The 24,358-nt window shown below is 38.3% G+C and overlaps 1 protein-coding gene across 1 annotated transcript; it reads right to left on the bottom strand.

The window, feature by feature from the left end:
- Nucleotides 1-15,932: 15,932 nt before the first annotated feature.
- LOC114310030 (uncharacterized) lies at nt 15,933-21,380 on the bottom strand. The gene is made up of 4 exons (XM_082908343.1): nt 19,678-21,380; nt 19,387-19,594; nt 17,058-19,229; nt 15,933-16,940 (listed from the first exon to the last, which is right to left on the bottom strand). The coding sequence occupies exons 1-4, from the start codon at nt 21,378-21,380 to the stop codon at nt 15,933-15,935; spliced, it is 5,091 nt and encodes a 1,696-aa protein (XP_082764469.1).
- Between the last annotated feature and the right edge of the window lie 2,978 nt (nt 21,381-24,358).

The raw sequence follows: 24,358 nt of genomic DNA, 5'->3' as shown, positions 1-24,358 counted from the left end.
AACAACTTTTTATGTGTCTGATGCTCGAGCGTCAACTCTTCCACTCTAGCGGATTGTGTGTATATCAGATCGCGAAAATGACATTTTATATCACTTTTTCATTCTTCTCTCTCTAAAACTTTCAAAAAACCTAGATCTTAACTCTTTCTCTCTCTAAAATACTCTCTCTCTGTGACGATCCAAAATTTTTCCCTCCGCTCGAGCGGGGGATTTGACGCTCAAGCGGACTTGTGAGGCTTCCAGTACTTTTGCAGTCTGTCCAAAATTTTGAGAGTTATGAATTCCCACTCGAGCGTAGGAGTGGTCGCTTGAGCGGCCGACTTTGTTGGTCTGCGCACTCGAGAACAATATCTGGCGCTCGAGCGGTCTGCTTGGTTGAGTTTGAATTTCTGAGACTAGTGGGATTGTTTTTGACATTTTATTATTATGTTTGGAGCCTCCCTATTTTATTTTGGGACATTGGCAAAGTAATATTGGACCAAAAACTTTAATTCGGATAATTTGCCTACGAAGAGCAATCACTCTTTTTCCCTTTTCTTTTTCCACACTTTGAATTTGGATGTGAGGCTAGAACCATTGGAAAGCTTGTTTCCGGGGCTTCAATTTGGACACAAGAACGACCTAAAACGGAGTTCGGATGAGAGAGTTATACCCGTTTGAAGTTTTAGTATCTGTGTTGGAAGCAGGTATGCTCGAGCTGGAAAAGCGACGCTCAAGCGGACTGCGCGAATTCAGTGACTTAAAAAGTGAATTTCTAGATCATTCTTTGCACTTTCCTTTTCCTTCTTCCTTCCCCTCACCCTAGGTCCGAAAATCCTTGATCTCTTGACCCAAATACCTTTCATTTGTCAAAAACTTGGCCAAGATCTCTTACCAAAAAGTGAAGAATGCTTGAAGATCTCACTTTTCAACTGATTGAAGTTCGGATTTGTGAAGGAATCTCATCAAAGTTTTACTCTTTTTCTTGATTCTTGAGATAGGGGTCCTAGATCTTCTTCAATACTTGCATTAATAGATAGATTTGTGGTATTTCGATCATATAAATATAAAATCTACATTTTTAAGCATATAGTGTTATATCATGAGATTAGGGGTTTAAAGTATGAAGTGTTGGGGTTCAATTGTTGTGTTAAGATTGTGGATTATGAACCTTAGGTATATAATCAATGGGAAAATTGGAATAAAAAGTAGTGGTGTGAGAAGTTTTAATTTTTCTTGAAATTCTTGATTTTTCTTGAAAACCCTAAGTTGACTCATGGTGTCAAACCAAAATACCCAACAAGCATTAGCTCTCCCTGAAAAGGAGGTGATCCAGCTGCACCTTCCAGTACGGCTACCTTGTTACGACTTCACTCCAGTCACTAGCCCTGCCTTCGGCATCCCCCTCCTTGCGGTTAAGGTAACGACTTCGGGCATGGCCAGCTCCCATAGTGTGACGGGCGGTGTGTACAAGGCCCGGGAACGAATTCACCGCCGTATGGCTGACCGACGATTAATGATTTTTCCTAAATTGAAAGTAGAATCATGAAATTGAGGTATTGAATTGCATATATACAAGTTTAATTGAATTTTGAAAGTGTTTGAAAATTATGTTAAAAATTAGCGATTGAACCTTTATTATGGATATTGTAAATCATGCTATAACATGAAATGAAATTTGGGGAAAAAGATTTGCTAATAATATGAATGATATGAGCCTTGGGATGAAATTATGAAATGGAGATTTAAGAGTTCACTTTGAATTGTGTTGAATTACATTTAGAGGTGTTGAATTGAATTGTGTTGAATTATGTTGAAATGATTTGTGTTATGTTGAATTGTGTTGATTATGTTGAATTGTGCTGACTGTGTTGAATTGTGTTCAATCATGTGGAGTTTGGGTTTTGATGAGTTGTGTTAAGTTGAGTTGTGTTGGGTTGTGTCAAGTTGGGTTGAGTTGTGTTGGGTGGTGTTGTGTTGGTACCCGCATGGGGAGTTGAAAAAGGTTTTTGGGGGCCCACGTCCCGCCGTATAATAGCCAGCAAATATGGGGGTGGTTTTGAATTAAAGGTGCCCAATTGCTCTGTCTAGGCTTATCGCTAGACGAATCTGGGAAAAGTGATTTTTGGGTGTCCACACAGTCCTGCCGTATTGTAGCCGGCGAAAGTGGAAAAATGATTTTTGGGTGTCCACAAAGTCCTGTCGTATTGTAGCTGGCAAAAGTGGAAAAATTGATGGTTTTCAAAAATGTTTTGGGAGCACTTCCCGCCGTATAATAGCCTGCAAATGTGGGGGATGGTTTTAAAAAGTTGAAAATGGTTTTTGGGAGAAATATGATTTTTGGAAGAAAATGGCTTTTGACAAAATAGTTTTTGAGAGTTCACTTCTCGCTGTATAATAGCCGGCAAAAGATGGAAAGTGTTATGGATTGGGTGCCCGTTATCCCGCCGTAGTAAGTCGGCAAAAGGTGGATTATGTTGAGATATGTGTTGAGAAGTGTGTTGAGTTGATGATGTTATTTGTGACTTGTGATGAATCTATGAAATTGCAAATTGATGTGTAATTTGATATAAAGAGGAAATGTACATAGATATTATTTGTAAAGAATGGAACCCAAAAATGGGTAAAGGGATTATGGATTGGTGATGGTGAACATAATGAATTAATTGTGACAATAAAGGTAAATTATGAGTGTTGTTCTGTAAATAAATGAGAGATTGAATTGAAAGGGGTTTATTAATCTTGTGTTATCTTGAAATGAAATTTGATAGTGTAATTAACAGTGTGAATTGAGTATAGGACAATTGTTAGTAAGTCAAAAAGGGAACTTGAACTTGAAGTTATGGAGTTCTAAATAAATATAATGAGTAAAAAAGATGAATGAAAGAAAAAGATGAATATTAAAAATGGAAATTAAATGAGAAATATTTTAGAAATTGGTTAATAATTTTTAAATGATGTTGTTTCTCAAATATGTTTGCTTCACAAGGGTCTATGGTTTTCTAAGGTTAAGGAATAATTTTCAATGGCTGAAGGCTTTTCTTAAAAGCGTTTACATAATTTTTGAGAAAAATGTACCCTACTTGTGATATTTTGAAATTATAAAATGTCACTCTACTATATGGTATCACCCTGCATGCATGATCATTTATGTTTGTGTGTTAGTTATTATTTTATTTCTTTTTCAGGAAAAGAATTTGGATTCATAATTGAAGAGTTAAGAAGTCCATAAGTTTGTTCGTGTAATTTCATTGTGGATGTGAAGGAAGTAATTGTTGTATATTGATATTTGTATTTATTTATTTGTAGCTTCACAGTAGGAGGTTGGCATGTATTGTTGTCATTATAATATTCATTGAGAGAGAGAGAGAACATGTATTATTGTGCTTCTATTACTCAAGGGTAATGGATATTTGTTTTTTTTATAAAAAAAATAGACCTAAATTACAGGCTTTGGTAATGTTTTCGAGTAATTAAAATTCGGGGTGTGACACACTCTCTCTACATTTTGACCTAGATCCTTTGGGTTCTCTACCCTAGTGTCTTTAAGAAAAAGTTAGAGCATTCAAAAAGCTTCATTTTGATCTGATTAGAACGTGGTCTCAACGTTATTGAGGATTCTACTTTCATTTGCTTGGTCTTTTCTTTTTGAGATAGGGATTTTCTACACTTTAATATGGTTTTTAACTTAGTTATTTGTCGTTATGTAACAATGGTGGGATTTGGAGGTAATGTGAACAAACCTAGGATTTGGGTGGAAAATGGAAAGAGAGGTTTTTGGTGAATGAGAGATGAATGATTGTGGGGTTTAGAAATGATGTCGTATGATGTCAAAATTGTTGATTTTGGGACTTGGTTGAGACTTGGGAAGAGATGGGGTTTACCCTAAAATGATTGTGATATTTATTTTGTATAAATAAATGAAATGGGTGTTGTAAACATGAAATTTGGCGAATATTGAAATATATGGTAGAATTGAGTAGATGATACGTCTCATCTTTAGAAATTTTGAATAATTTATCTGTTTTGAGATTGAATATCTGTTAAGAAATAGTATTGGGCTATCAATAGAGGATAGCTTTGTTTATTGTAAAAATTGCATGAGGATTAAGTGAATTAAAATTAATCCATGATTGGTTATCATTGAATATGATTATGTTGTAAATACAATGTATATATATGATTATTTGGGAGGAGAAAGAGGATGTACTCCATGTATGATTATGTATTTAAATACATTGTACATGTATGATTGTTTGGGAGGAAAAATGGGATGTACTCCATTGTTTGAGAGGAGAAAGAGGATGGACTGTATTATAATTAAGCTGGCCGGAGTGTCCTGGGTGAAAGTCTTGAAATTTATACACGGGTGTCGATCCCACGGACGAAATTTTCGTAAAATGAAAAATTGAAGTGTTTGTGTGTTACTGATGTGATTGCAGAACCATTGAGTTGTAGTCTCATTTGGATTATTGAGAAATAATGAAATTGGCTCATGTATTGAAATGAATTGAATGGAAATGGATTAAGATTTGGATTTGGTACCTTATGACTATATAAAATGTGAATTTGTTTATGCACATTGTACTTATGTCTTTGTTAAATCTTATATATTGTGTTAGATTATTCTTATTGGGCTGTGGCTCACCCTATTTGAGAACAACATTTTCAGGAAATAATGGCATGCCTCCACCAAGGGAATAACATTAGAGGGACTTTTGGGAAGCAAGAGCTTCTTTGTCTTGTTTCACTTTTTGTATAGCCTAGGGCTTAATTTGTATGAGCTAGTCTCACTTTTGTTGTAACTAAGCCAAGACTTGGAAAGGTGTAAGCCTATAAGGCATTTATTTATGTTAAACTCTTTTGTACCATTAACTCTATGAAATGAAAGAACGTTACATTCTGATTCATGCAGTTGTTCATATATATTTGGGTTGAACTTATGGTTATATTTTGGAGGCGTTACACATTGGGCCGAGATAAGAACTGGAGTAGCTCAGTCTTGGGCTAAGAAGACACTAGGCCGGTCAGAGATGGGTTGCTAGGGCCTAGACCTAGTTATCTGAAGGTAGTTATTTATCAGACCGAGATGTTATCAATAGCGAGGGTCGAGTTACATGTAGCTTAGCAAGGTGCCATTTGGTAGATCGGCTTCCGATCACACGGCACAAACGGCAGGGGACCGAGATAAGGAAGCTCGGTCAGGAATGTATATTCAAGCATAAGGGTATGGCTATCTCACTTGGCTTGCAGCGATGAGGGTGTTCTAAGGATAAGCATTATCCTTGGACATGAGACTCCTATGAGGACTCTGCTAAGGAGAGTTAGAGTCCTACAGGGATTATGCCAACCATCTTACTTGGTTAGTAGTGAGTAGGGTGTTATCAAGATAGGCATTATTCTTGGGAGTGTGATTCTTAGGAGGACTCTACTAAGGAGAGTTGGAATCGTACTAGGTTTGTGGCAGGCAGAATCTATAAAAGCTCATGACAAGACCTATGCACAGGTATGACAATTCTTACTCTAAAATACATAGAGCTTATGTTCTATTGTCTACTTGCTAACTTAGACATTAGAGGGGTTTCTGACACACACCCACCTGCTAGCTCACGTGTAACGCCCCAAAATAGATTCCATAAACCCATCTAAGATCATATATAAATAACAATATAAATCAAAGTATCATGCTCTTCTATTTCAAGAGAGTCAATAGTACAAAAAAGTTTAACACATGAAATTCATAAGCTCTACTCTGAATTCATAACATAAGGTACCAATTCAATGACATGGAATAAGATGCCAACAAAAATAAATGCTCTATAGGCTTACATCTTTTCAAAATCATGCTTGGTTACAACAAAGTAGATATAAATTCAAAACATGTAAAGTCTTTGGCCTGAATCAAAACAATAACATAGTACACAAAAAAGAAGCCTTCAGCTCCAATTCATCCCAAGCTATTGCCTTAGCGGAGGCATGTCACCAACACCTGAAGATATTTTTCCAATATAGGGTAAGCCAAAGCCCAGTAGAAATAATCTAACACAATATATGAATCTTAACAAAGATATAAGTGTAACATGCATATACAATGCCCATGACAAAATCTTTTACAACTCTTTTGCAAAGTCATACTATGCCGAACTCATATTTCGATCCATTTTATCTCAAATCATGAGTCACTTCCATTCATTTCAGACAACCAAACTGAGGATGCAACTCAGTGAGTCTCTAACTAATATGGTCATCATATACCTACTTCTATTTGCCATTTTACGGATATTTCGTTCGCGAGAATTAGCACCCATGTATACTCGTGGCTTTCGAGACTTTCACCCTGGATACTCCAGCCAACTTAATTCAATGGAGTACATCTCCTTTCTTCTCCCAAACATCGAGTACATCCATTTTCTCCTCCCACACATTATACATATATAATGTATTAAAGATAATAACAACATTCAATGCAAATGAATGAGATGTTAGTTTCAATTCGCCTAATTCTCATGCAATTTCTACAACAATCATAGCTATCCTCTATCGATAGCCCAAAACAAATATTTCTAAATAAATATACAATTCCCAAGATAAATAAATCATCCAAATTCCATAGGTGAGTGATAATACATATCCAACTCCACCATTTACATAAACATCCACCCAATTTTCATTGGCTTAGGTGGCTAAGTTTACCTCCAACTAATCTTTCTTAGCCTCCAAGAAAGAGAACATACGGAGTAATGGTAGCTTAACGATATTACCTTTACCTAAGCAACTCATTTAATGCTTTCTAAATCACATAAGTGTTCGATTCTCAAGTCCAAAAAGTTGAATTTCAATTCGCATCATATTTCCCTTTCTTTGCCCAAACTTTCTCTTCCACCACCAAGGAAGAAGTGAACACTTAGATGAAAAGAGAGAAAGGGAAATATGATGCGAATTGAAATTCAACTTTTTGGACTTGTGTAACAAAAAAACTTTTTGGACTTGAGAATTGAACACTTAGGTGATTTAGAAAGCATTAAATGAGTTGCTTAGGTAAAGGTAATATCGTTAAGCTACCATTACTCCGTATATTCTCTTTCTTGCAGGCTAAGAAAGATTAGTTGGAGGTAAACTTAGCCACCTAAGCCAATGATACTAATAGTTGCCTATGCTAATTGGTTTGTAGAAGAAAAGAGAGAAGGTTGGAGAAGGACGGAGAGAGTTAGGGAAAAAACAGGAAGTTAGAGAGACGATAGGGAATTAGGAAGAAAATTAAAGGAACTTCAAATTCATCCGTTTGGACTTGAGAACTGAACACTTAGGGGATTTAGAAAACATGAAATGAGTTGCTTATCAAGATTAGTTTGCGTGAAGCTTGGCCTCTTAAGATAATGACTACGCTAATTTGTTCCTACAATAAAAGAGAGAACGTTCTAGAAGGACGGATGGAGAGAGTTAGAGAGAATCTTTCTTCCTGAGTGGTAGAGGAGAAAGTTAGAGGAAGGAAATGGAAATACGATGAAAAGTAAGGCAAATTCAGATTCATCCTTTTGGACTTGGGAATTGAGCACTTAGGTGATTTAGAAAACATTAAATGAGTTGCTTGGGTAAAACTAATATCGTTAAGCTACAATTAATCCGTATATTCTCTTTCTTGGAGGCTAAGTAAGATTAGTTTGAGCTAAACTTGGCCACCTAAGCTAATGATACTAATAATTTCCTAAGCTAATTAGTTCCTAGAGCAAAAGGGAGAAGGTTAGAGAAGGACGGAGAGAGCAAGAGGAAAAAGAGAAAGCTAGGGAAATGAAAGGGAATTGGGACGAAAATTAACGGGAATTCAAATTCGTCCGTTTGGGCTTGAGAACTGAGCACTTAGGCGATTTAGAAAACATGAAATGAGTTGCTTAAGTTAAACTAATATCGTTAAGCTACAGTTACTCCGTAAACTCTCTTTCTTGGAGGCTAATCAAGATTAGTTTGCGTGAAACTTGGCCTCTTAAGAGAGTTAGAGAGAGTTAGAGAGAATCTTCGCTCCTGAGCGGTAGAGGAGAAAGTTAGAGAAAAGAAATGGAAATACGAAGAAAATTAAGGCCAATTCAAATTCATTTTTTTGGACTTGAGAATTGAGCACTTAGGTGATTTAGAAAACATTAAATGAGTTGCTTAAGCAAAAGAAATATCGTTAAGCTACAATTGCACCGTATATTCTCTTTCTTGGAGGCTAAGAAAGATTAGTTCGAGTTAAACTTGGCCGCTTAGGCTAATGAAACTAATAGTTGCCTAAGCTAGTTTGTTCCTAGAACAAAAGAGAGACGGTCGGAGAAGGACGGAGAGAGTTAGAGGAAAACTTTCTTCTCGAGTGGTAGGAGAGAGAGTTAGAGAAAAGAAAGGGAATTAGGATGCAAATTAAAGGAAATTCAAGTTCATCCTCTTGGACTTGAGAATTGAACACTTAGGTGATTTAGAAAACTTTAAATGAGATGCTTAAGTTAAACTAATACGGTTTTGCACAATCACTAAGTAAAATCTCTTTTCTGGAGGCTTAGCAAGATTAGTTCGAGTGAAACTTGGCCACTTAAGCTAATGAAACTGCTCGTTGCCTAAGCTAATTAGTTCCTTGAAAAAAAGAGAGCGGGGTGGAGAGAGTTAGAGAGAAACTTTCTTCTTGAGAACTAGAAGAGATAGTTGGGGAAAAGGGTGGTAAATAGAATGAAACTTACAGGGAATTGAAATTCATCGATTTGGATATGAGAGTTGAACACTTAGGTGATTTAGATAACATGGAACGAGTTGCTTAAGTTAAACTATTAACGATAAGCTACGATTTTTCCGTAAATTACCTTTCTTGGAGGCTAAGCAAGATTAGTTTGAGTGAAACTTGGCCTCTTAAGCCAGTGAAACTGATAGCTGCCTCAGCTAATTAGTTTCTGCAATAAAAGAGCGAAGGTTCTATAGAAGGACGGAGGGGGTTAGAGAAAATCTTTCTTCCTTGGTGGTGGAAGAGAAAGTTTGGGCAAAGAAAGGGAAATAATTGAAATTCAGCTTTTTGGACTTGAGAATTGAACACTTAGGTGATTTAGAAAGCATGAAATGAGTTGCTTAGGTAAAGGTATATTCTCTTTCTTGGAGGCTAAGAAAGATTAGCTGGAGGTAAACTTAGCCACCTAAGCCAATGATACTAATAGTTGCCTATGCTAATTGGTTTGTAGAAGAAAAGAGAGAAGGTTAAGGACGGAGAGAGTTAGGGAAAAAACAGGAAGTTAGAGAGACGATAGGGAATTAGGAAGAAAATTAAAGGAAATTCAAATTCATCCGTTTGGACTTGAGAACTGAACACTTAGGTGATTTAGAAAACATGAAATGAGTTGCTTAAGTTAAACTAATATCGTTAAGCTACACTTACCCCGTGAATTCCCAGCCTTGTAGGCTAATCAAGATTGGTTTGCGTGAAGCTTGGCCTCTTAAGATAATGACTAAGCTAATTTGTTCCTACAATAAAAGAGAGAACGTTCTAGAAGGACAGACGGAGAGAGTTAGAGAGAATCTTTCTTCCTGAGTGGTAGAGGAGAAAGTTAGAGAAAAGAAATGGAAATACGAAGAAAATTAAGGCCAATTCAAATTCATCTTTTTGGGCTTGAGAATTGAGCACTTAGGTGATTTAGAAAACATTAAATGAGTTGCTTAAGCAAAAGAAATGTTGTTAAGCTACAATTGGACCGTATATTCACTTTCTTGGTGGCTAAGAGAGATTAGTTCGAGTTAAACTTGGCCGCTTAGGCTAATGAAACTAATAGTTGCCTAAGCTAGTTTGTTCCTAGAACAAAAGAGAGAGTGTCGGAGAAGGACGGAGAGGGTTAGAGGGAAATTTTCTTCTTGAGTGGTAGGAGAGAGAGTTAGAGAAAAGAAAGGGAATTAGGATGCAAATTAAAGGGAATTCAAGTTCAAGGACTTGAGAATTGAACACTTAGGTGATTTAGAAAACTTTAAATAAGATGCTTAATTAGACTAATACTGTTTTGCACAATCACTATGTAAAATCTCTTTTCTAGAGGCTTAGCAAGATTAGTTCGAGTTAAACTTGGCCACTTAAGCTAATGAAACTGTTCGTTGCCTAAGCTAATTAGTTCCTAGAAAAAAAGAGAGCGGGGCGGAGAGAGTTAGAGAGAAACTTTCTTCTTGAGAACTAGAAGAGATAGTTGGGGAAAAGGGAGGTAAATAGAATGAAACTTACAGGGAATTAAAATTCATCGATTTGGATATGAGAGTTGAACACTTAGGTGATTTAGATAACATGGAACGAGTGGCTTAAGTTAAACTATTAACGGTAAGCTATGATTTTTCCGTAAATTACCTTTCTTGGAGGCTAAGCAAGATTAGTTTGAGTGAAACTTGGCCTCTTAAGCCAGTGAAATTGATAGCTACCTCAGCTAATTAGTTTCTGCAATAAAAGAGAGAAGGTTCTAGAAGGACGGAGGGGGTTAGAGAAAATCTTTCTTCCTTGGTGGTGGAAGAGAAAGTTTGGGCAAAGAAAGGGAAATAATTGAAATTCAACTTTTTGGACTTGAGAATTGAACACTTAGGTGATTTAGAAAGCATTAAATGAGTTGCTTAGGTAAAGGTAATATCGTTAAGCAACCATTACTAAGTATGTTCTCTTTTTTGGAGGCTAAGAAAGATTAGTTGGAGGTAAACTTAGCCCCCTAAGCCAATGATACTAATAGTTGCCTGTGCTAATTGGTTTGTAGAAGAAAAGAGAGAAGGTTGGAGAAGGACGGAGAGAGTTAGGGAAAAAACAGGAAGTTAGAGAGACGACGGAGGGGGTTAGAGAAAATCTTTCTTCCATGGTGGTGGAAGAGAAAGTTTGGGCAAAGAAAGGGAAATATGATGCGAATTGAAATTCAACTTTTTGGACTCGAGAATTGAACACTTAGGTGATTTAGAAAACATTAAATGAGTTGCTTAGGTAAAGGTAATATCGTTAAGCTACCATTACTCCGTATATTCTCTTTCTTGGAGGCTAAGAAAGATCAGTTGGAGGTAAACTCAGCCACCTAAGCCAATGATACTAATAGTTGCCTATGCTAATTGGTTTGTAGAAGAAAAGAGAGAAGGTTGGAGAAGGACGGAGAGAGTTAGGGAAAAAAACAGGAAGTTTTAGAGACGATAGGGAATTAGGAAGAAAATTAAAGGAAATTCAAATTCATCCGTTTGGACTTGAGAACTGAACACTTAGGTGATTTAGAAAACATGAAATGAGTTGCTTAAGTTAAACTAATATCGTTAAGCTACAATTACCCCGTAAATTCTCAGTCTTGTAGGCTAATCAAGACTAGTTTGCGTGAAGCTTGGCCTCTTAAGATAATGACTAAGCTAATTTGTTCCTACAATAAAAGAGAGAACGTTCTAGAAGGACGGACGGAGAGAGCCAGAGCGAATCTTTCTTCCTGAGTGGTAGAGGAGAAAGTTAGAGAAAGGAAATGGAAATACGATGAAAAGTAAGGCGGATTCAGATTCATCCTTTTGGACTTGGGAATTGAGCACATAGGTGATTTAGAAAACATTAAATGAGTTGCTTAGGTAAAAGTAATATCGTTAAGCTACAATTACTCCGTATATTCTCTTTCTTGGAGGCTAAGAAAGATTAGTTTGAGCTAAACTTGGCCACCTAAGCTAATGATACTAATAGTTGCCTAAGCTAATTAGTTCCTAGAGCAAAAGGGAGAAAGGTCAGAGAAGGACGGAGAGAGCAAGAGGAAAAAGAGAAAGCTAGGGAAATGAAAGGGAATTGGGATGAAAATTAACGGGAATTCAAATTCGTCCGTTTGGGCTTGAGAACTGACCACTTAGGCGATTTAGAAAACATGAAATGAGTTGCTTAAGGTAAACTAATATCGTTGAGCTACAGTTACTCCGTAAACTCTCTTTCTTGGAGGCTAATCAAGATTAGTTTGCGTGAAACTTGGCCTCTTAAGACGATGACTAAGCTAACTTGTTCCTACATAAAAGAGAGAACGTTAGAGAAAGGAAATGGAAATACGATGAAAATTAAGGCGAATTCAGATTCATCCTTTTGGACTTGGGAATTGAGCACTTAGGTGATTCAGAAAACATTAAATGAGTTGCTTAGGTAAAAGTAATATTGTTAAGCTACAATTACTCAGTATATTCTCTTTCTTGGAGGCTAAGAAAGATCAGTTTGAGATAAACTTGGCCACTTAGGCTAATGAAACTAATAGTTGCCTAAGCTAATTAGTTCCTAGAGCAAAAGGGAGAAGGTCGGAGAAGGACGGAGAGAGTTAGAGGAAAACTTTCTTCTTGAGTGGTAGGAGAGAAAGTTAGAGAAAAGAAAGGGAATTAGGATGCAAATTAAAGGGAATTCCAGTTCATCCTCTTGGACTTGAGAATTGAACACTTAGGTGATTTAGAAAACTTTAAATGAGATGCTTAAGTTAGACTAATACGGTTTTGCACAATCACTAAGTAAAATCTCTTTTCTGGAGGCTTAGCAAGATTAGTTCGACTTAAACTTGGCCACTTAAGCTAACGAAACTGTTCGTTGCCTAAGCTAATTGGATCCTAGAAAAAAAGAGAGCGGGGCGGAGAGAGTTAGAGAGAAACTTTCTTCCTGAGAAATAGAAGAGATAGTTGGGGAAAAGGGAGGTAAATTGAATGAAACTTACAGGGAATTGAAATTCATCGATTTGGATATGAGAATTGAACACTTAGGTGATTTAGATAACATGGAACGAGTTGCTTAAGTTAAACTATTAACGATAAGCTACGATTTTTCCGTAAATTACCTTTCTTGGAGCCTAAGCAAGATTAGTTTGATTGAAACTTGGCCTCTTTAGCCAATGAAACTGATAGCGGCCTAAGCTAATTAGTTTCTGTAATAAAAGGGTGAAGGTTCAAGAAGGACGGAGGGGGTTAGAGAAAATCTTTCTTCCATGGTGGTGGAAGAGAAAGTTTGGGCAAAGAAAGGGAAATATGACGCGAATTGAAATTCAACTTTTTGGACTCGAGAATTGAACACTTAGGTGATTTAGAAAACATTAAATGAGTTGCTTAGGTAAAGGTAATATCGTTAAGCTACCATTACTCCGTGTATTCTCTTTCTTGGAGGCTAAGAAAGATTAGTTGGAGGTAAACTCAGCCACCTAAGCCAATGATACTAATAGTTGCCTATGCTAATTGGTTTGTAGAAGAAAAGAGAGAAGGTTGGAGAAGGACGGAGAGAGTTAGGGAAAAAAACAGGAAGTTTTAGAGACGATAGGGAATTAGGAAGAAAATTAAAGGAAATTCAAATTCATCCGTTTGGACTTGAGAATTGAACACTTAGGTGATTTAGAAAACATGAAATGAGTTGCTTAAGTTAAACTAATATCGTTAAGCTACAATTACCTCGTAAATTCTCAGTCTTGTAGGCTAATCAAGACTAGTTTGCGTGAAGCTTGGCCTCTTAAGATAATGACTAAGCTAATTTGTTCCTACAATAAAAGAGAGAACGTTCTAGAAGGACGGACGGAGAGAGCCAGAGCGAATCTTTCTTCCTGAGTGGTAGAGTAGAAAGTTAGAGAAAGGAAATGGAAATACGATGAAAAGTAAGGCGGATTCAGATTCATCCTTTTGGACTTGGGAATTGAGCACATAGGTGATTTAGAAAACATTAATTGAGTTGCTTAGGTAAAAGTTGTATCGTTAAGCTACAATTACTCCGTATATTCTCTTTCTTGGAGGCTAAGAAAGATTAGTTTGAGCTAAACTTGGCCACCTAAGCTAATGATACTAATAGTTGCCTAAGCTAATTAGTTCCTAGAGCAAAAGGGAGAAAGGTTAGAGAAGGACGGAGAGAGCAAGAGGAAAAAGAGAAAGCTAGGGAAATGAAAGGGAAGTGGGATGAAAATTAATGGGAATTCAAATTCGTCCGTTTGGGCTTGAGAACTGACCACTTAGGCGATTTAGAAAACATGAAATGAGTTGCTTAAGGTAAACTAATATCGTTGAGCTACAGTTACTCCGTAAACTCTCTTTCTTGGAGGCTAATCAAGATTTGTTTGCGTGAAACTTGGCCTCTTAAGACGATGACTAAGCTAACTTGTTCCTACAATAAAAGAGAGAACCTTAGAGAAAGGAAATGGAAATACGATGAAAATTAAGGCGAATTCAGATTCATCTTTTTGGACTTGGGAATTGAGCACTTAGGTGATTTAGAAAACATTAAATGAGTTGCTTTGGTAAAAGTAATATTGTTAAGCTACAATTACTCCGTATATTCTCTTTCTTGGAGGCTAAGAAAGATCAGTTTGAGATAAACTTGGCCGCTTAGGCTAATGAAACTAAGCTACAATTAAATGAGATGCTTAAGTTAAACTAATACGGTTTTGCACAATCACTAAGTAAAATCTCTTTTCTGGAGGCTTAGCAAGATTAGTTCGACTTAAACTTGGCCACTTAAGCTAACGAAACTGTTCGTTGCCTAAGCTAATTGGATCCTAGAAAAAAGGAGAGCGGGGGCGGAGAGAGTTAGAGAGAAACTTTCTTCCTGAGAACTAGAAGAGATAGTTGGGGAAAAGGGAGGTAAATAGAATGAAACTTACAGGGAATTGAAATTCATCGATTTGGATATGAGAATTGAACACTTAGGTGATTTAGATAACATGGAATGAGTTGCTTAAGTTAAACTATTAACGATAAGCTACGATTTTTCCGTAAATTACCTTTCTTGGAGCCTAAGCAAGATTAGTTTGAGTGAAACTTGGCCTCTTAAGCCAATGAAACTGATAGCTGCCTAAGCTAATTAGTTTCTGTAATAAAAGGGCGAATGTTCAAGAAGGACGGAGGGGGTTAGAGAAAATCTTTCTTCCATGGTGGTGGAAGAGAAAGTTTGGGCAAAGAAAGGGAAATATGATGCGAATTGAAATTCAACTTTTTGGACTCGAGAATTGAACACTTTTTTTTTTTGGGTGAATAAGACATAAATAAAAAAAACAGAGATTACACAGCTGCAAGGGGAATACCCCAGGACCTAACGGAAACTATACAAGAACAAAGGAAAAAGGCGAACTCACACAACCAACAAAAGCCAAAATAAAATAGGACCAGTAACAAACAAGACTATAACTGGAGAAAGGAAATCAAAACATGGGAAAATTATATAACCCCCCAAAATATGTTCATGAGCCGCATAAATTCGAATGAGGACCATGAACATATCCAATCAGCGACCCAAATCTGAGCGAAAACAGCCCACAAAATGGCAACACCTAGCAGCAGACACAAAATGATAGGCCATGTACATCCCACACGGCTAGGCCAAAAGGAGTGACAACCTAGCAAAACACTCATAATCCATACACAGTTAAATAAAATACAAATAAAAGAAAGACTAGTATCCACAAAGGCGCTACAAGCAGCCATCAACAATTGCCAGCAAACACGACCACCCATAGTGCCATCGAACCGAAAGCAGTCCATACAGCACCAATAGAACTCAAGCATTATAGTGGACCCACAGCAGCCCGATCTGCCCAGCATAGGAATTTCATAACAGCACGTATCCCTATCCAGGCAGCCACCATAATGCTCAAACATTGTAATAGACCCTGTAGAAGAAATCAGAGATGAGTATATCCAGTGATACCAAAGACAAAACATAGCAGCTTCACACTCAATGTAGTAACTCTCAACACTCGGCCCACAATTTAGGGGCTCACACCACTCGAAATTAGCTTCCTTAACCTGCACATAAAAATTTACAGTATATATAGTCATTAGCAAAAAATTTATGGCTAACATCACTCGACCCACAGATAATTGGAGAATATATAAAGTAACTTTCATCACTCGACCCTCAAGGATAGATAGATCCACTTGGGACCCCCGAATATACCTGCAAAAGAAAAAAGCTTAAATACATAAAACCCTCATGTATGCTCACCATCTCTCGACCCACATTTAGTGAACTCACATCACTCAGCAGCCCTCCCATTTCTGATGCTATGGGGCTTCAGAATTGTCTCCGGCAAACTCCATTTATCAAGAAACCATTTGTCACCATTGGATCTAGGAATATTCTTAATTGACAGCATTCTATTTCTAACCATTTGGATAACAGATTTAATGACCACCTCTTCAGGTTTTAGCTCTTTGTTAAAAATTCTGTTATTTCTCTCAATCCAGATCATGTAAACAGAACACAAGAATGCATTACTAATGATATTCACCCTCAAAGAGTTACCTTTAGTCTCCTTAGAAGCAAAAGTAACACTCTCAGGCCAGCCAAGGACAGGCCACTTAATGTTACATGCGACTTCAATGGCACTCCAGACTCTACTAGAGAAGATGCATTCAAAGAATAGATGAGAGTGGCTTTCCTCCAGGTGGAGGCAAAAGGGGCATTGAGAGCTAGTGGACAGGCCAAACATACGGAGTCTATCACCAGTGTAAAGTCTATTGTGGAGAGCCACCCAAACAATGAAGCTGACTTTAGGGATTCTGTGAGGGCCCCACACAAGCTTATGCCAAACCACTTTATCGAATTTCTTTCTCCAATGATTCCAGGCTGATTGAATGGAAAACTTACCATCAGTGGTAAGATTCCAAATAGCTTGATCAGTGCTGGAAGGATTAGGAAGAAAACACACAGGAGTAGAGGAGATTAGCTCCTGAATTTCCCAAGAATTGGGAAAAGGCCACTTCCAAGAAGACCCATCAATGATTTTACTGACTTTTGTATCACTGTTAAGGGCAGAGTCATAAATAATTCTATCCCCAAATTTGTGCCAAAGAGGACCAATAGGATGCCAATTATCAAACCACAGGAAAGTGGTGTCCCCACACCCAATCTTATGCTTAATCAGTGGGGAAACCCACTTCCTAAGAGACAATAATTTTCTCCACACCCAAGAGGGATCATTAGGAACCTTAACTATCCAGAAACTCTTCCCCTTTAATAAGTAAGATTTGACCCACTGACACTACATCGATCCCTCACCCCCAGAAAACAAAAACCAAATGTGTTTAGCTATGGCCGCTCTATTCCAAATATCTAAAGATTTAAAGCCCAAACCTCCCTCATTTTTCGGAGCACACACAGAATCCCAGGCAATTTTGGCACTATGAGTTTTAAGATCAGTACCAGACCAAAGGAAGGCTTTAAGAATACTATCAATCTCCCTAATGACCTTCTTGGGGAGGATGAAAAGGGAGGACCAGTACACTTGCATAGAAAAGAGAATGGATTGAATGAGCTGGCTTCTACCAGCGTAAGATAAAGCTCTATTGGTCCAACTCTTCACTCTTTTAGTGATCCTATCAATGAGAGGACCACAATCAGCAGCCCTCAACTTCGTGGTAATTAAGGGGACACCAAGGTACCTAACAGGAAGAGTCCCTTCATTAAACTTAGCAATCTCAAGAATAGAAGCTCTCAACTCCATATCACAACCAGAAAAGTAGATGTTACTTTTGCTGGGATTAGGAATTAGGCCAGACAAGGATGAAAACTCCTTAAGGCCTTCCATAATGAGCTTAACAGTAGAGGCATCACCCCTACTAAAGATCATAAGATCATCCGCGAAGCAAAGATTGATGATTTTAGTCTTGTCGCACTTCCAATGAAACTTAAAAAGAGGGTGCTTAGCTTTCTCCGCCAAGATTTTGGCCAGGATTTCCATGGCCAAAACAAATAAGTAAGGGGACATAGGGTCACCTTGTCTAAGACCTCTAGCTCCTTTAAAATAGCCATGAAGGCTACCATTGATACAAATTGAAAAGGAAGGGCTAGTGATGCAGGCCTTGATCCAAGAGATCATGACAGGAGGAAAGGCCATAGCCTTGAGAATATCAAGTACAAAATCCCATCTCACGCTATCATAAGCTTTCATGATATCCACCTTCATAGCACACTTCGGAGTAGGGGAATGCCTATGGTACCCCCTCATAAGCTCTTGAGATAGGAAGATATTATCAGAAATTCTCCGGCCCTGAACAAAAGCGGATTGAACAGGGTCAATAAGATCAGGGAGAACGGATTTAATCCTGTTAGCTATGATCTTGGCAATGCACTTATAGATGGTGTTGCAACAAGAAATAGGCCTGAAGTCACCCACTTTCGCTGGGTTGGGGACTTTGGGAATGAGAGCAATGATTGTGCTATTAACTTCAGACAGAAGCTTGCCTGACTCAAAGAACGTTCTAATGGCTTGGATAACATCTCTACCAACAATAGCCCACGATGACTTAAAAAAACACGCAGAGAAACCATCAGGACCGGGAGCCTTATTGGTCTTAAGAGACCAAAAAGTATCCTTGATCTCTTGGTCAGTCACTGGGCTCGCAAGCACAAGAGATTGATCAGGAGAAACACGGGTCTTAACCAGGGACTGAATTCTAGCAAAACCATGATACTGGTCATCAAACGGGGTACCAAACAAACCAGAGAAAAAGTTTGTAAATGCATTCTGGATGTCCTCTATTTTAGAAGATTTTTGGCCATCCATCAACTCTAGATTCAAAATCTTACCCCTATTGATATTACCCTTAATGGTTTTGAAGAAGAAGCTACTATTTCTATCCCCCTGGCTAAGCCACTTGACACGAGATTTCTGGAGAGCCAAACTCTCTTCAACAGCCAGGAGGTCAACATGCTGCTTAAAGATAGTGCGCTCAATTTTCTGCAACTCACAATTACTCGGATCCTTATCCAGCTTACATTGAGTAGAGAAAAGCTCACCCTTAGAGGTTTGGACTCTGGTAGTTATGTCACTAAAGTCTTTCTTGTTCAGAGCCTTAAGTTTAGGCTTCAAATATCTCAATTTTTGGCACACCCTATACATAGGAACACCATAAATATACTGATTCCAAACTCTAGAAACCACAGAATTAAAGTCCTTATGGTCGGCCCAAAAGTCAAAATATTTAAAAGGTTTCTTAAAAGAAGATTTCTTGTCAGAAACATTAACCACAGCAGGAGAGTGGTCAGATATGCCAGAGGGTAAAAATGTGGCAAAAGAGGCAAGAAAGGTATCCAGCCAAGCCTCATTAACCAGCACTCTATCAATTTTAGTTGCGATGTAATCCCCACTAGTTCTCTTATTGGCCCAGGTAAATTGGCAACCCCCGTAAGATAGATCAACCAACTCAGATTTCAGAATGTATGAATTAAACTCCTCTTTGACCCTAGACCAACTAACAGAGCCCCCAGATTTCTCATACGGGTATCTTATAGCATTGAAGTCCCCCAGAAACATGATAGGAGTTTTGGACTGCAAATGGGAAGTCGTAGCCATAAAACTCAAAAAACTCTTTTCGAATGTCAGGTTTATTATCAGCATAAACAAAACAGATTTTAAACATGTTATTAGACGAAAAGTCATGAACTTTGCAAAAAATATATTGGTCAGAAGCTGATAACAATGTAACCTTACAAAAAGCTGGGTCCCAGCAGACGCAGATCCTCCCAGTTTTAGTAGGTTGTGAGTTTGTCAAAAAGGGCCAATTGTTTACACCAGAAAAAATCTGCTGTTCATTTAAAGCTTTTATTTTCATTTCCAAAATGCCCAAGATTTTAATGTCTTCATTTAACAAAAAATTTTTAACCTCCTTCAGTCGATGAGGATTATTAAATCCTCTAACATTCCAAGATGCAGTTTTTAAAGACATTGGAAATCACAAAAAAATACGAAACCCACAACCAGATAAATTGGGATTTACCTGCGTTTTTTCCTCTGGCTCTTGTTTCCTTTGCCAGAGGAGCTTCCTTTTGCCTTAGTGCCAATTTGAGCCTTTTTAGTGGCCGAACTACCAGGGGTGGTTTCCACTAGATTTTCCACTTTAGCCCGCAATTCTACATCATTGGGAAGAACCAAACTGGTAATTTCCATCAGACTGTTCTTCAAAGCCTTCAAGCCATCTACCTCTTGAACCTCAACCTCCCCCTCAGATGGAGTAGACACTGCTGATGGTGCTGGGATGGTTTTCTGAACCTCAATTTCCCCTTCAATCTCCACTGACTCCTCCTGAATATGCTCTAGCTGTATACTCTGCCTTACATCAGATTTCGGTAGGCCATCCTCCTTTGAATTTGCAGGAGTATCTGTCTCAGGGACATCCACCTTTCTCTTACCCTTGGCTTTGACAGTTTCCCATCCCAGGTCTGGGTTGTCTTCTGTTTGTTTCTGGAGGTTTAACAGGGCCGCCACTTGGGTCTTAACACATTTGGTAGTGTCATGCCCAAAAACTACACAGTGGTCGCACTTAGGGGGTAAACCCTGATATTCGACTTTTACTACAGCTTCTGCATCTTCACAATTAACTTTAAACATCGATGGAAGAGTGGATATTGCTTCAACCTCCACGCAGACTCTGGCAAAGGACACTCTACTACCCTGTTCAGTGAGTTGATCCATAAAAAGAGGAGTACCTACGGCACTTGCAATCCGGCTCAGCCCATCACTATCCCAATACTCAAAAGGCACATTGAAAAACTTAGCCCAGACTGGAACAGTAGTAGCTTTTTCCTTCGAAAGCTTTATCATCCGAGTCCATTTTTTCAGAAAAAGGTTAGAACCACCTATGTACCATGGCCCTCCTTCAAGGACCGCACTACAACATTCAGGGCTTTCAAAAATGAAGAAGCTAAAGCCTTCTCCATTTGCTAGAACTTCCTTCAAACCCTTATTTTTCCATAAAGCAAACGCACTGTTTTTCAAGTAATTATAAGCCACCCCTTTGTCCAGGAAGTACCCTACCAGACATGAATCCCATTTCTCTAAGGGGTTGGGCCTTGGGGGGAGACTCACACTAACATAGCCATCACTCCGAATAGGGGGGACATACCTCAACGGGATGTTAGATCTCGATAAGGATGCAGCCACATCAGCCCAGGATTTCGAAGGGCCTTGACCTCTGCCTCCTCCTTGCCCTCTACCTCCTCTACCTCCTCTGAAATTTGAAAGCCCACCCCTTCGGGAAGCCATATCTTCGCGACCAACATCTCCGAGGTTCGGCGTCTGCACTGGGATCTCTTCAGTAGTTTGGACCACCTCGACTGAGACAGTATTCTCTTCCAGCCCTAGATCTGTAGGACGATCTAGAAGATTCTCATCCTGATTCTTACCATCAAGCCTGTTTCGAGCAACCAGGACACTATCAGGTAGGTTTTGAAACAAAGGGGTTTCAAAATCCATACGATCTGACCATCGCGCTGAAAATAATGAACCCGCGGTAGATGGCGAGGTCATTATCGATGAGGATGGGTCTTTCAATCTCGCTATACGATCGGCCAATTGTTGAAAGTCTGAGGGTTTTACCGCCCTTCGTTCTTCCTGATTCGAAGATTTCTCCACAACCTCGGTGTCGTTAGAATGCCCAAGATTCAAACCATCCCCATCTATGTGATCTGAAGGCAGATCCATGGACGCTGCACTCAAAACCCCAAATCTGTTGCTAACAAACCCTCATGTATCACTCGCTTTACCCACCGTAGGAACGTTGCTAACCCTATCCTTTACCCGTAGATCCAAAGGACTCTCAGTATTTAGTAGCGCATTAACTCCTGTCATCTTAATCAATGAGGAATTGAAATCCTAGAAACGCAGGTTTCTAGAGAGATGCGGGAGCTTCTCACTCTAACCCATTACTTCAACTGGATTTGCCTATGAGAATTGAACACTTAGGTGATTTAGAAAACATTAAATGAGTTGCTTAGGTAAAGGTAATATCGTTAAGCTACCATTACTCCGTATATTCTCTTTTTTGGAGGCTAAGAAAGATCAGTTGGAGGTAAACTCAGCCATCTAAGCCAATGATACTAATAGTTGCCTATGCTAATTGGTTTGTAGAAGAAAAGAGAGAAGGTTGGAGAAGGACGGAGAGAGTTAGGGAAAAAAACAGGAAGTTAGAGAGACGATAGGGAATTAGGAAGAAAATTAAAGGAAATTCAAATTCATCCGTTTGGACTTGAGAACTGAACACTTAGGTGATTTAGAAAACATGAAATGAGTTGCTTAAGTTAAACTAATATCGTTAAGCTACAATTACCCCGTAAATTCTCAGTCTTGTAGGCTAATCAAGACTAGTTTGCGTGAAGCTTGGCCTCTTAAGATAATGACTAAGCTAATTTGTTCCTACAATAAAAGAGAGAACGTTCTAGAAGGACGGACGGAGAGAGCCAGAGCGAATCTTTCTTCCTGAGTGGTAGAGGAGCAAGTTAGAGAAAGGAAATGGAAATACGATGAAAAGTAAGGGGGATTCAGATTCATCCTTTTGGACATGGGAATTGAGCACATAGGTGATTTAGAAAACATTAAATGAGTTGCTTAGGTAAAAGTAATATCGTTAAGCTACAATTAAGGTTAGAGAAGGACGGAGAGAGCAAGAGGAAAAAGAGAAAGCTAGGGAAATGAAAGGGAATTGGGATGAAAATTAACGGGAATTCAAATTCGTCCGTTTGGGCTTGAGAATTGACCACTTAGGCGATTTAGAAAACATGAAATGAGTTGCTTAAGGTAAACTAATATCGTTGAGCTACAGTTACTCCGTAAACTCTCTTTCTTTGAGGCTAATCAAGATTAGTTTGCGTGAAACTTGGCCTCTTAAGACGATGACTAAGCTAACTTGTTCCTACAATAAAAGAGAGAACGTTAGAGAAAGGAAATGGAAATACGATGAAAATTAAGGCGAATTCAGATTCATCCTTTTGGACTTGGGAATTGAGCACTTAGGTGATTCAGAAAACATTAAATGAGTTGCTTAGGTAAAAGTAATATTGTTAAGCTACAATTACTCCGTATATTCTCTTTCTTGGAGGCTAAGAAAGATCAGTTTGAGATAAACTTGGCCGCTTAGGCTAATGAAACTAATAGTTGCCTAACCTAATTAGTTCCTAGAGCAAAAGGGAGAAGGTCGGAGAAGGACGGAGAGAGTTAGAGGAAAACTTTCTTCTTGAGTGGTAGGAGAGAAAGTTAGAGAAAAGAAAGGGAATTAGGATGCAAATTAAAGGGAATTCCAGTTCATCCTCTTGGACTTGAGAATTGAACACTTAGGTGATTTAGAAAACTTTAAATGAGATGCTTAAGTTAGACTAATACGGTTTTGCACAATCACTAAGTAAAATCTCTTTTCTGGAGGCTTAGCAAGATTAGTTCGACTTAAACTTGGCCACTTAAGCTAACGAAACTGTTCGTTGCCTAAGCTAATTGGATCCTAGAAAAAAAGAGAGCGGGGCGGAGAGAGTTAGAGAGAAACTTTCTTCCTGAGAACTAGAAGAGATAGTTGGGGAAAAGGGAGGTAAATAGAATGAAACTTACAGGGAATTGAAATTCATCGATTTGGATATGAGAATTGAACACTTAGGTGATTTAGATAACATGGAACGAGTTGCTTAAGTTAAACTATTAACGATAAGCTACGATTTTTCCGTAAATTACCTTTCTTGGAGCCTAAGCAAGATTAGTTTGAGTGAAACTTGGCCTCTTAAGCCAATGAAACTGATAGCTGCCTAAGCTAATTAGTTTCTGTAATAAAAGGGCGAAGGTTCTAGAAGGACGGAGGGGGTTAGAGAAAATCTTTCTTCCATGGTGGTGGAAGAGAAAGTTTGGACAAAGAAAGGGAAATATGATGCGAATTGAAAGTCAACTTTTTGGACTAGACAATTGAACACTTGGGTGATTTAGAAAACATTAAATGAGTTGCTTAGGTAAAGGTAATATCGTTAAGCTACCATTACTCCGTATATTCTCTTTCTTGGAGGCTAAGAAAGATTAGTTGGAGGTAAACTCAGCCACCTAAGCCAATGATACTAATAGTTGCCTATGCTAATTGGTTTGTAGAAGAAAAGAGAGAAGGTTGGAGAAGGACGGAGAGAGTTAGGGAAAAAAACAGGAAGTTAGAGAGACGATAGGGAATTAGGAAGAAAATTAAAGGAAATTCAAATTCATCCGTTTTTACTTGAGAACTGAACACTAAGGTGATTTAGAAAACATGAAATGAGTTGCTTAAGTTAAACTAATATCGTTAAGCTACAATTACCCCGTAAATTCTCAGTCTTGTAGGCTAATCAAGACTAGTTTGCGTGAAGCTTGGCCTCTTAAGATAATGACTAAGCTAATTTGTTCCTACAATAAAAGAGAGAACGTTCTAGAAGGACGGACGGAGAGAGCCAGAGCGAATCTTTCTTCCTGAGTGGTAGAGGTGAAAGTTAGAGAAAGGAAATGGAAATACGATGAAAAGTAAGGCGGATTCAGATTCATCCTTTTGGACTTGGGAATTGAGCACATAGGTGATTTAGAAAACATTAAATGAGTTGCTTAGGTAAAAGTAATATCGTTAAGCTACAATTACTCCGTATATTCTCTTTCTTGGAGGATAAGAAACATTAGTTTGAGCTAAACTT

Source organism: Camellia sinensis, chromosome 15, assembly GCF_055761805.1.
Source record: "Camellia sinensis isolate YWXY chromosome 15, ASM5576180v1, whole genome shotgun sequence".
NCBI classification, from domain to species: Eukaryota; Viridiplantae; Streptophyta; class Magnoliopsida; order Ericales; family Theaceae; genus Camellia; species Camellia sinensis.
This window is presented reverse-complemented; position numbering and strand designations above follow the sequence as displayed.